Source organism: Canis lupus, chromosome 10 (genome assembly GCF_048164855.1).
Source record: "Canis lupus baileyi chromosome 10, mCanLup2.hap1, whole genome shotgun sequence".
NCBI classification, from domain to species: domain Eukaryota; kingdom Metazoa; phylum Chordata; class Mammalia; order Carnivora; family Canidae; genus Canis; species Canis lupus.
This window is the reverse complement of record NC_132847.1, coordinates 73205911-73218241: the sequence shown is the minus strand read 5'-3', so window position 1 is coordinate 73218241 and position 12331 is coordinate 73205911. Positions and strand designations below refer to the sequence as shown.

At 41.4% G+C, this 12331-nt stretch overlaps 1 protein-coding gene across 4 annotated transcripts; it reads right to left on the bottom strand.

Annotated features, from left to right (window-relative positions):
* Nucleotides 1-583: 583 nt before the first annotated feature.
* TLR4 (toll like receptor 4) lies at nt 584-11922 on the bottom strand. Of its 4 annotated transcripts, none has more exons than XM_072842547.1 (3): nt 11552-11922; nt 7137-7303; nt 584-3698 (listed from the first exon to the last, which is right to left on the bottom strand). In XM_072842547.1, the coding sequence occupies exons 1-3, from the start codon at nt 11642-11644 to the stop codon at nt 1457-1459; spliced, it is 2502 nt and encodes an 833-aa protein (XP_072698648.1). In that variant the 5' UTR covers nt 11645-11922; the 3' UTR covers nt 584-1456. The 4 variants fall into 4 exon arrangements, with proteins under 4 accessions (XP_072698648.1, XP_072698649.1, XP_072698650.1 ...); XM_072842548.1 differs by having other exon boundaries at nt 584-3627; nt 11552-11921; XM_072842549.1 differs by lacking the exon at nt 7137-7303 and having other exon boundaries at nt 11552-11921.
* Between the last annotated feature and the right edge of the window lie 409 nt (nt 11923-12331).

Sequence of the window (12331 nt, the reverse complement as noted above, 5' to 3'; positions counted from 1 at the left end):
CCTGCATGGAGCCTGTTTCTCCCTCTGCCTGTGTCTCTGCCTCTCTCTCTCTCTCTTTCTCTGAATAAATAAATAAATCTTAAAAAAAATTATGCTCTGAAACACTCAGTCACAAACACGCTCTAGGGTGTGGCCACATTTTAAGTTTCGACAACCATGTTTTCCAAAAGTCCTTGCTGTTCTTCCTGGGGAAAAAAATTATGTGCTCTTCTAAGAATTCCCCTTAACATGACCCACATTAACCTCAGTGACATTATTTTCTCAGTAATAATGTCTGCTCTTTCCTAAATGTGGTCACAGGGAGTGGTACTCAACAGGAAGCAGCAACGTGCACTCCCCACCTAGAACCATTTCATATCCCCCTGAAAAAGTCAATGTTCCATGAGAAAATACTCATTTCCTGCAGAAGAAACTGCTGTAGCTCTTGTCATGTGGTCACCTCAGCCATATCAGCCCTATGTTTCTGGGACCATCAAGAACTGACCTCCAGGTCATCCTATTTCTTAGCCTGCCCTTAGCCCTGAATTGCACATTATTAGACCAGAAATTTGGACTTGTCTCTCTCTATTACAATGAGTGCCACTTTCAACCAAATTATTTTAATGTTTCCTTCATGACAGTCATAACTTAGTAGGTAATAACTTTAGAGTGACATCAAGTGACAAAATGATGGAGTGTATTTTACATATTCGCTTGAATGATAGTGCTTAAATATGGAAATTTCCAGCATGTCTCTAACAGCCTTATTTACGGTAAGAGTTTATAGAGGAGACATGAAAAATGAGAACTGGATTTTATAAAAACAAAAATGTATCAGGCAAAATTAGTTAATAAATAGAACATCCTAAAGAATGGCCAGGATATTTGTGGATATGCGTTAATCAGAATTCCTTTGGAACTAGTTGCTAGACTTTATTTAGCCTTTGTAAGGAAACTGGCTTAGAGTAGTGGGGAAGGGATCTGAATCAGGATCCTTTTGAGTCATCAAGCGGAATTTCAATTGCATTCAATAGAAAAGGGAAAAGTGGGCAAAGACCTGGTTCAGTTAAAACTGCCCAAACAGCTTTCAGAGAGCTAGCATGTCATGAGGTAGTTTCCACTCCAGAGACTCAGTTGAAGAACTATATCTCTTCCCTGATCTCTCTGGGACCCAGTCTCTTAGTTCCAACTCAGTTTGATGGGGTAAGAATTGAGTTGACTTTCCATGGACTCAGCCATGGACTCCTCAGCTGATTTGGTGGAAGCATCCACCTGGAGGTTCTGTGGTTTAGCACAGCTTTATTCCCTCTGCACTGTAAACTCCATGAGGTTGGCATCCTGCAGCCCTCGTGCACCACTGAATCATCCGCCCTTAGCACAGTGGCAGGTACATCGCTAACTGAACAAGTACTGGGTCCAGCTGGGCAAGAAGCACCACAGGAGCTTTTCATCCTCAAGCAGAGTTTCCTGCTTCATGCTAGCTTTTTTCTGCATCCTCTGTTCCTTCTGGACTCCACGGTTTACCATCCAGCAAGGCTTTTCGGAGCCGTCTCCAGAAGATGTGCCGCCCCAGGACACTGTCTTCCCATTCCAGGTAAGTGTTCCTGCTGAGGAGGCGATACAGTTCCACCTGCTGCCGCAGCAGGGACTTCTCCACCTTCTGCAGGACAATGAAGATGATGCCAGCACGACTGCTAAGAAACTGCCAAGTCTGGGCAATCTCATACTCAAAGATGCACCATCGACTCTGGATGAAGTGTTGGGACACCACAACAATAACCTTCCGGCTTTTGTAGAAGCCTTCCTGGATGATGTTGGCGGCGATGGCCACACCAGGAATGAAGTCTCTGTAGTGAAGGCAGAGCTGAAAGGGGGGCACTCCCTCCTCCAAGTTCTTTACCAATTCATTCCTCACCCAGTCTTCATCCTGGCTTGAGTAGATAACAAATGCATCATAGGTACTTTCACCTCTGTTATACCTTTTGCAGCCAGCGAGAAGCATCAGGTGAAAATAGAACTTATACGCTAAAACTGCTACCAGAGAAACCATGAGCACAGTGAAAACTGACACACTAATGATAGTCTTGCTCCTCTGACAGGTGGCATTCCTAAAACTTAGCAAGGGCATGTCCTTCATGTCTAAAGGTTTTGCACACACCATTTGTTCAACTTCCACCAAGAGCTGCCTGTGGTCTTTGACCCACTGCAGGAAACTCTGATGTTCACAGTCACAAGCAAAGTTATTCCGAGTAAGATTTAAGGAAACTAGATTACTTGGAAAATGCTGTTGTCCTTGTTCCTTGAAGGCTACTATTCGATTGAAACTGCAATCTAGGATCTGGAGGGAGAGGAGAGGTTCATAAGCTAGTGTATCCAATGACAAGAGGCTATTGTGACTCATATTTATCACCTGAAGTTTAGGAAGTGAGACAAATGATTCCTGGGACACCCGTTCCAGATGACACCTAGAAAGGTCCAGAATGGTTAAGTTAGTCAACCCTTTGAAAATATTTGGAAGGGAGTTGTCCGGAAAGGAATTATCAGCCATTTTCAAGACTTCGAGGCTGACCAAGCCATCAAAAATGCCCTGGAAAGCAACTTCAGTGCGAGTATAAGAAATATCAAGGTAACGGAGGTTTCTGAGGGACAAGAATACTGAAAAATCACTGGCCTGCTTCAAACTGGAATGCTGTAAATCTAGATATTCCAGTTGTTCTAAGCCCAAGAAGTTTGAACTCATGGTAATGATTTCATTGAAGCTCAGATCTAAATGCTTCAGTCTGGTTGTCCCAAAATCAGAGTGAGAGCAGCAAGTCTTGAAACTCAGGCGATTTCTACTGAGATCTAGAAACTCAAGGCTTTCCATCTTCATATCAGCAAAAGTGTTCATACCTTTGTTGGAAGTGAGAACAAACTCCTTGAGAGAGTCCAGCTCCCATGCGGGAAATTGTTCTAAGTTACAATTAACTATTTCCAACCGTTGCCATCTGAGATTTTTAGGAAGGTATTTTGGTGTGTCTAAATACAGATGCGCCAAAGAAATTGCAGAAATGTTTACCAACTGGTTAAATAAGTTAGTAGTATCCTTTGAGAAGCTATCAAAGTATGCTATCCGGAATTTTTCAATGGTCAAATTGCACAGTCCTTCCAGGAGAGAATTGTCAAAGCTTTCCAACTTCCTTTCATTTTTAAATTCTCCCAGAACCAACTGATTGATCTTTAAGCCAGCCAGACCTTGAATAAAAGTTTTCATTACATCTGTACTATTAAAATTACTTCTCAAAGTCAGTTCATGGAGTTTAATTTCTTTAAAGGAACCTGGTTGGATAAAGTATAAAGGGTTCAGGGACAAGTCTAAAGAAAGGTTGAGTAGTGGCATTTGATGTAGAACCTGCAAGTCTTCACGATAAATATTTTGGATCTTGTTATTGGAAAGATCCACGTTCTCCAGGTTGGGCATGTTAGAGAAATACGCAGGTAGCTTGAAGGAATGGATAAGATTGTGAGCCACATTAAGCTCCTTCAAGGTTTTGAGATGTCCAATGGGGAAATCCTCTAGAGATGTTAGTTTTGTCTCCTTGGCCACCAGCGTCTTTAAACTTGATAGTCCAGAAAAGGCTCTTGGAAATAATCTCTGGATAGGGTTTCCTGTCAATATCAAGATGGAGAGGTGGTTTAGGCCCTGATATGCATCATCTTCAATTACCTGAATTTCACACCTACAGGGAAAAGAGATACAGATTATATAATATTTCTGGGGAATTAAAACTCAAAAAAGAATAGCCATCCTAGTCATCTAGCTCTTTGTGCAGATGTGACATGATATGTGATTGTGTCTTGACAAAGACATGAAGCAGGATAGATGATGGCATGATCAAATAAGAAGCCCCACAGATTCAGTATTATCCTACTGGACACAATGACAAACTATTTTTGTCACACTAGGCACATGTGCTAAGCAGAGGCAGCACATCCCTCAGAAGGAAATCAGCTAAAGATCAATAATTGGGACACATGAAGACTGTACAGCTGATAGAGTATGTAACTACCTTGGATTAACTTTAGCCACTTCCTGTCACATATAATTGTGATTATCCGTCAGATTGGTACAGATGATACAGATAGCCGTTAGCTATAAGGCATGATAAATGACTGGTAAAGTGTCCAGTTCAAAGATATAAAAAAAATTACACAAGAGTCACAGTTACCTCAAGATTTATGCAGAGCTTTCTATATATGATAGCTAGATATTTGAAAGTTGGAGTTATCACAGGTGAATGTTAGTAACAGGTGATAGGAGTGAGTCCTATGAAAGAAAAGGAAAGTGTACAATGAAACCTTACATCAAAGGAATGGACCTACATCAGGGGGATAAAAGCAGGCTTTTCTGAGAGCATGTGAGTTGAAATCTGAAGGATGGCTAGGAATTACCAAGAAAAAAGAAGAGCAGATACGAAAGCCCTGAAGTAGGCCATGATACATAGAGGAACCCTGAGAAACCGTGAGAAACTTCTGTGTCTGTGGAGTACAGAGAGGGAAGTGGAGGGACGTGAGATGAGGTTGCGGAGAAAGGAGGTTACAAAGTAGAGGCTTACAGACTGGATAAAGCATTTTGAATTTTTCCCCCAGAGAAATGGCAGCTATACTATATACAATATTCATGGAAGTGTCCTAGAGACAAGGTGCTTATCCAGATGAGAAATGGCAAGCTAATGATAAACACTTGCTAGCACTGCAGGTGCAAGCCAGTTAGCATTTGCAAATGAGTTATTTCCTGGTCCAACCTGAATGACATTTACAATTTCTCCACTTGTCCCATCCCCTCCATGAGGGTCATGGGTAATAAAAGTATTTTAGCCCAAGCTTTTGTTGATTAGTAACTCATAGAGGGTGGTGGGTGCCACAAAAAGAATAATTGAAAAGGGGGCAAGACATCTTGATTCTGCTATCTCCCTGGTCCTCTTATACCTCTGTGGATCTCAGTTATCACTTTTCTCAATGAGGCAACTAAACTTACTTATTTCTTACATTGCTGAGTTCTAGGATTTTATAACCTGTAACCTTATGTATTAGACTGGAGAGGTCTTGCTGTGTCTCTCTCTCATCAGAGGGAGCTCATCACTCTTGAGGAGCAGAGCATTAAGATGAGGAGAACATTTAACCTGGAAGCAGGAGATACAAATATGAATCTCTGCTGCCAACAAGCTCCACAAAATGTAGAGTGTGAACGTAGATCAATTACAAAAACTCTCTGAGCCTCAGTTTCTTCATCTAAAAAAGAGAAGACAAGTATATCAATAGGTTTCCATAGGAATAAAAGGCTGGCTGGAGGACTAGCTGAGTTACTATATGTGAACCCTGTAAAAGAGTATGAAAGGGCAAGGGACATCTATGGTACTATGTTTGTCCCTGTTGTAAGCCAAGATCTCCTTTGGTTAACCAAAGGGAGAGCTGTCCTGTCTCGAAGAATTTCTCTGAGAGAAATTCCTTGTGTATGTGGTGGTTTGAAGATGAATTATAAGAGACACTGTTTGATAAGAAACTACTTCTTGTTTTAAAAAGGGGGAGGGGTGAGATGCCTGGATGACTCAACGGTTGAGCTTCTGCCTTCGGCTCAGGGTACAATCCCAGGTCAGGGGCTCGAGCCCCACATCGGGCTCCCTGCACGGAGCCTGCTTCTCCCTCTGCCTGTATCTCTGCCTCTCTCTCTCTGTGTGTGTCTCTTATGAATAAATAAATAATTAAAAAATTAAAATAAAAAGGAAGAGGGATAATCTATCTTAATTAGAGTTCTTAACAAAATCCTTATTCAGAAAACTGAAATTTAGAAACTAATGAAGTGCTATAATAATATTTTTATCCTTATAAAGTCTACTTGTAAGGTTTTTAATATATACATGCTAACATTCATGATCACATTTATCCCTGTGGAGTAAGTCTCACCATTTCCATTACACAAACATGAAAACTGACAGTCAAAGAGGTGAAGTGACATGCCGCAGTCCACATGGCTATCAATGTTACAGGAGGACTTGGCTCGGCCTTCTGACCCCCACAGAGCTCTGTGCTCTACCCCACTAGCTTTAAAATGCTCCATTCCGCCTCTGTTATATACTCTGTCAATTTCTAAGTTAGAGTATAAAACATCAGATGCCCACTCTTCTTTCTACAGAAATATCTGCTATAAAGAGGGTTTTTGTGCTATGATCTTAGAATCTATTAAAAGTTTCTATAATAAAAAAACATATGTAAAATTCTTCTGTATTTTCCATAAACTATTATAGAGAATACGATCCATTATCCAGTACCTTTTAAAATAAGGCCCTAATGGTGATGATATTTTTAGGATTCAAGTCCCCTCAAAAATAATGATAATAATTTCACCTGTCCTAATAAATGATAAATTTCCCAGCATCAGGAAAGAAAGTCTTAGTCATTGTTCTTTCTCACAATGGATATTTTCCTTTGATCTTGTCACCTTTCTTCTTGGGTTACTTGCATCTTCCTATTTCCCTATCCTCTATCCCACTTTCAATATTCTAGACATTCTTTGAATCCCACTCTGTTCATGAAATCTGTCTTCACTACCCACTGCAGACAGAGTAGGCCCCTCTTCAGAACAACACAATATGTTGCCTCTAGTTTGCACTAGCTTATAACTTACTGGTGTATATTACCATCTTTATCTCAGGTTCAAAATCCAAAATCAGAATCGAGTAACATGTATTGCTTGCCTAATATGTGCCTGGCACCATGCTCAGGATTGTGACATGTTCCTTCTTTCAAGTACATATGTATGCCCTCTTGAATCGCTGGGATTGTATATACCAATATACTCTTGTTTCCTAGCAGACTGTGTAATATATACCAAGTAGTCAGTAAATATCTGCTGTGAAAGAGTTTGAGTCAATTTTCTTCCCTGACTTAAAAGAATATCGAAAGATAGAGCTGTCCTTAGAAACCTTCTCATCCAGCTGCTCATTTCACAGATGAGGCAATGGGATCTGGAGAAAGGAAGTGGCTTATCCAAAGTTATACAGCAAGTGAGACATCTGTTGAATGAATAAGTGAATAAAGATGAGACTCCTGACATAAGAATGAAGTGATAGAACTGTGAACATTCTACCTTGGGCAATGTGTAAAAGCTCATTCATTACCTGGATAAATCCAGCATCTGCAGTTTTGGGAAGTTGGAGAAGCAATGGCTGCCTAAATGCCTCAGGGGGTTAAAGCTCAGGTCCAGTTTCTCGGTTGATGTGGGGATGTTGTTGGGGATTTTGCTGAGATTCAGCTCCATGCATTGGTAAGTAGTGTTAGCAACCACCTGCAATGATCACATAGTAGATACAGCGTCTTAATGCATGCACCTCAACTGCCCTCTCTCCTTTCCTCTCCTAAGGCAGAGCAGTGGAGACCTCCATACAAGTATAGGGTCTGTCCATCCATCCATCTATCCATCCATCCACCCACCCACCCATTCATTCATTTATCCTCTCACTTTGTACTGCAGCTTTGGAAGGGCAGAGAACTTACCCTGTCCCCAGTTTCCTAACCTCTACTATCACAATGGCAGCTTTAGGGAGAGGTAACAGAATCAAGTGGTGAAAACATGAAGCTCTGGAGCCCAAAAGCCCTGGATTTCACCCAATTCTTCCATGGGCTATGGGGCAAAGTTTTTTTTTTTTTTTTTTCCCCAGAGTACCCCTGCAATTGTATACAGCCTTGGGGAGACTACCAGTTAAGATGTCCAGACTTCACAGTCATAGCTCAACTTTTGCAGTGGCATTCTTTCCCCTGACTCATTGATGTTTGAGCATATGATACAGAAATGGAGAAAAATATTTAGGGATGTATAGACACCAGTGGTGGAACCTAGTAAATAAGGTCAAATAGTTTACGTTCCTTTGGTTTGTGTGTTTGTTTCCCTCATACTTTCCCCAATTCTTTGTAAACTCTTGTTCTCTAACCTCCCAATTTCTAAATTCTCTGATTTCTTCAACACAACTTCTTACTTAAGCCAGCTAATTTTGGTTTCCTGTTTAAAACCAATAAAATCAGTTAAAAGGATTAAATGAAATAAAGTATTTAAAGAGATTATCTCAAAGCCTGTTACAGTGAAATGATCAATAAATGTTAACATTAATTATTAGTAGTTTTTATTAATCCGCTACCATATGTGGGCATCTTTCTTATACGTTATATGCTTTAATTTAATCTTCAGATAAACCTTTTAAAGAAGAAGAATTCAGAGAGAAGTAATATGCACAAAGTATCACAGGTCACATGTGCAGCTCTTCACTTCACTGATATGTCTCCTGAAATGCTGCCCCTTATAGGAACCCCCCGCCCCGACCGTACTGTCTAATAGCACATGGTCACAGGCTTCCTTCCTTTACCCTCTTTCATCACACGCTGTATCTTCATCTAACATGACATTGTCTATGTGATTATTCCACATGTGTTGCTCATTTCCCACACTAGATTGTAAACTTTGGTATTCGTGCTCTCTGCTATGTCTCCAGCACTCAGAATTGTGTCTGGCAAATGGCTAATGCTTACTATTTATTGAGTAAATGAATGAATAACTGACTGAATGAAGATTTGCTTAGATCTGAATTGTTGGCATTTTCTCTAAGTGCTGTGGGCAAAGACCCATGTGATAGGGCTCCAGACTTCCGTGAGCTCACAATCTAGAGGAAGAGTTGAGATAGGAACACGACTCACACCACCGAAAAGGACCATAAGCCAGGCCTGGAAAATAACTTCCTCTAGCTCATAAATGGTAGTGATCAATTCTGGATCCAGGGATTATAGATGGCTTCTGAGCAAAAGAAGGTTTCAAGGGGAGTCTTGAAGGATGAGTAAGATTTAGATACACAGAAAGAGGAAGGGGGAGAGAAGAGTGTAGGCAAGAAGGGATGGAAACTAATTCAGAGCAGCTGGTACGCAGTAGAAGTGGTGAAGCCTAAGCCGGTGGGGAAGTAGAGCCCTATATCAATACTTTTAATCATCTAACAAGTGTAAGTTGAGGACCTACTATGTGCTAGGCACTGGGGGTAGTGTAAGCCTTGACAGTTGGCTTTTCTTATAATGCAGGTGCCTGATTTTAAAGCTTTGGTTGGGGAGGCATCCACTTCAAAGAAGGCTACCTCCAATAAACACAATGCCAGCCATGTCACTAGGTAAAGTGCCAGGCCACCTCCCCTCACTGAGCCTTCTTCTTATTACTCCCTCTTCCCACATTCACCTCCTCCTAAATCCCTGCTCTTATGGTTTAAATTCACCAAGAAGGAGGGAGCCAGGGAAATCCTAGCCCCTCATCCTCAGCCCCAGTAAGAACAGAACCCCGCATGCTTGAAAGCTTTTTCTCTCTTTACCCTCAACATTGTTGTGTGGCCCTACTTGTGCTGTATAATTTCCAGGATTTATAAGGAAGAACCTGTCAGTGCTTCAAAGTTCCCTGATGATGATTGCTGAAGAGTATCTTACAATCATAAAGAACCACAGGGGCTGGTTCAACCACAACACTGTTTATTGATAAGATAGGCTGAAACCAGCACAGAACACTAGGGTATAGTGATAAATAAAATTAGCAATGATGTTGTTCACTTATTGATTCCATTTCAAAGGGAAGGACAAATAATAGGTATACAAAAATGTATAATCCTGTGCTATTAAAAAAAAGCATCATAGAGATTAGAGGCAATGTGGAGGGTAGATGATCAAGGAACATTTCCAAGGGGAGGTGACATTTAAGCAGAAATATGAATAAAGTGAAGGATTAAATCATGAAGATTCTAAGACTGTATGGTCCAACATGGTAGCCAATGACTCCACACAGCTATTGCACACAAGAAACTTATTCTAAACTGACAGGTACATTAACTGTAAAATAATACTAAATTTTCAAACACTTAATACCAAAGAAAGAATGTAAAGCATTTTATTAATAGTTTAGTCTATATTAGATTTTCAAATAATATTTTGAATATACTAGGTTAAATAAAAATATTATTAAAACGAAATTTACCAATTTTAATTTTTTCAATGTGGCTACTAGAAAATTTAAAGCTATGATTTTTGTTAGCTAAAATGTAGTTAAATAGAAATTTGGCTAAATTTAGTTACATTTATTGTTTAAATTTAGATAAGATCATGTGACCCACATGGTGTTGCATTTGGGCAGCACTGATCTAAGAACAAAGAATTCTAGCTGGAGGAAATAGCCAGCGCAAAGGCCCTGGGATCGCAAACTGCCCTAATAGCACTCAAAAGTTATTACAAGTTGTTAAGAGGGCAGTTTGTTAGAACTGAGACTCAGGCAAAACAACACAAATAAACAACAAACAAAAATGTGCAGAGTGAGTTAGAAGAGAAAGGGAACTAGGAAGCAGGACACCAGTCGCTATCCAAGAATCAAGGCCAGGGGGAATATGGACCACTTATAGGGTGGCACTGAGGGGATGGGCAGGGTTGGACAGGCTTTGGAGACTGAGAATATAGGGCGTGATTTTATTCAGGGTGACTTTGATTAGAGGATCCATCCCTATTAACTTGATGGTAGTAGGGACACACAGAGGACAAGCAGCAGGGTTCTGGGTAGGGATTTGGAGGAAGGGAGGACTTCGACATGACAAATTCATCTTTGCTACATATTAAAGCACATTACTTCCCCAGGGCCCTCAGTCTCAGGACTCCAACTGGTTATGCTCTTCTTGAGGTTCTGAACCTGCCACACACTAAATCCCAGAATATTCCTTCGCTTGTTGGGTTCTACCCTGGGCCCCCCAAGCACTTGTGAAGTCTACACAGGGGAAAAAACAAGAGATCCATCATGAATGAGGTGACATAAAAGTTGGAAGGTGTTTCACAAAGAAACCATCGCATCAGCTGTCATTTTACGTGGTTCTCTCTCTCTCTCTCTCTCTTTTTCCCCATCTCTCTTTGTCTCTCTGTCTTTTTCTCTATTTCTCTCTCTCTCTCCTTTTCTTTTCCAATCGTGTTTCTTTTCATCCTTTGGAACTACTGTTAGATCTGAAGGTCTGAAATCCACTTAGAAAGTTCTCCCTATTAAGAGACAAAATCCAAAGCAAAACAAAACAAAACAACCTTCCTAAAATTGAAAAGGGCAAAGTGAAAGCCTGAAGCGGAGAGTACAGTCCAAAGGAATGACAGGAAGCAGACTTCTTGTAACTCTCTATTGAAGTAGGTATTATTGTTAAGGCTTCTATAAATGTTAAAACCAGCTCCAGAGAGTTCAACAACTTATTCAAGGTCACACAGCCCAGAAGTCAAAGAACAGTGACTTTAAGCAGATCTATCTGACCTAAAGCCCCTATTAGCACTTCAAGTCCTAAATGGGCCATGACGCCACAGGCTGCCTGGTTGGTGCCATGTAACCATGAACTGTTTGGTCCCTGTGGCCTCTCAGGTTCTTAAGGTAATTCGACTCCTTGTTGCAAATGAAACTAGTCAACTAGGAAGGACCCACAGTGAGAAGTTCTGCACAGAGAGCAGTTTTTCAGAAGCAAGGCAGATCTCACAGGAGGTGAACCGACATGAAACCACATACCTGCATGCAAGGGTCCCAGCTCTCAGGTCTCAGGCAGGAGAGGAAGGCCATGGCTGGGATCAATATCCCAGCCAGGCGGGTAGGAGACATCATTCTGGCATTTTCTGTGCCCAGAAGTGTCTCTGTGAAACATGACACGCTGTATCCGCCTCCTGGAGTGGCCGCTAGGGCTCTGCGACCTTCTCTCCCCCGCTGGTTGCCCCGGGACAATTACTGTATTGAAAGCAATGCTGCTGAGTTAAGGGGCAAGAGGAAGTGAGAGTGGCAACCTTAGCGTTCTGGGCTTTTGTTTCTCAAACATTTATGTCCCCAGTCACAGGAGGGGAAGTTAGAAGAAGAAGAACAAAATGTCTGCAGATCAGTGGTCCAAGTAACAGCAAGAGGAAGCTGGCTTTCATCCCAGGAAGTCATCTGACCTCCGGGTTAGTGAATTTAGGAAAACAGTCAGACCGGTCAAACAGCTTATGCAACAATCCAGGGAGGTGGCTTTCCTATTCCATTTGAGTAGTGGAAACTCACTGTATGTCTTATTTTCCTAGGGCTACCTTAACAAATTGCCACAGGCTGGGTGGCTTCAAGGGCAGACAAGCTATTCCTTATGAAGTTCTGGGGGCTGGAAGTCTGGGATCAGGGTGTTGGCAGGTTTGATGGGTTCTCAGTCTCTCTCCTTGACTTGCAGGTGGCTGTCTTCATTTGGTCTTCCCTTGGTGTGTGTCTGTGTCCTAAGTTCCCCTTATTATAAGGACACCAGTCATTTTGGATTAGGGCCTACCTGTCTGA

Coding starts and splice junctions, on each gene's coding strand:
- TLR4 (XM_072842547.1), bottom strand. CDS start 11,644: ATGATGTCTCCTACCCGCCTGGCTGGGATATTGATCCCAGCCATGGCC. Junction 7,304..11,551: donor GCTGGGACCCTTGCATGCAG/GTATGTGGTTTC, acceptor TGATCATTGCAG/GTGGTTGCTAACACTACTTA. Junction 3,699..7,136: donor CAGATGCTGGATTTATCCAG/GTAATGAATGAG, acceptor TTTTCCCTGTAG/GTGTGAAATTCAGGTAATTG.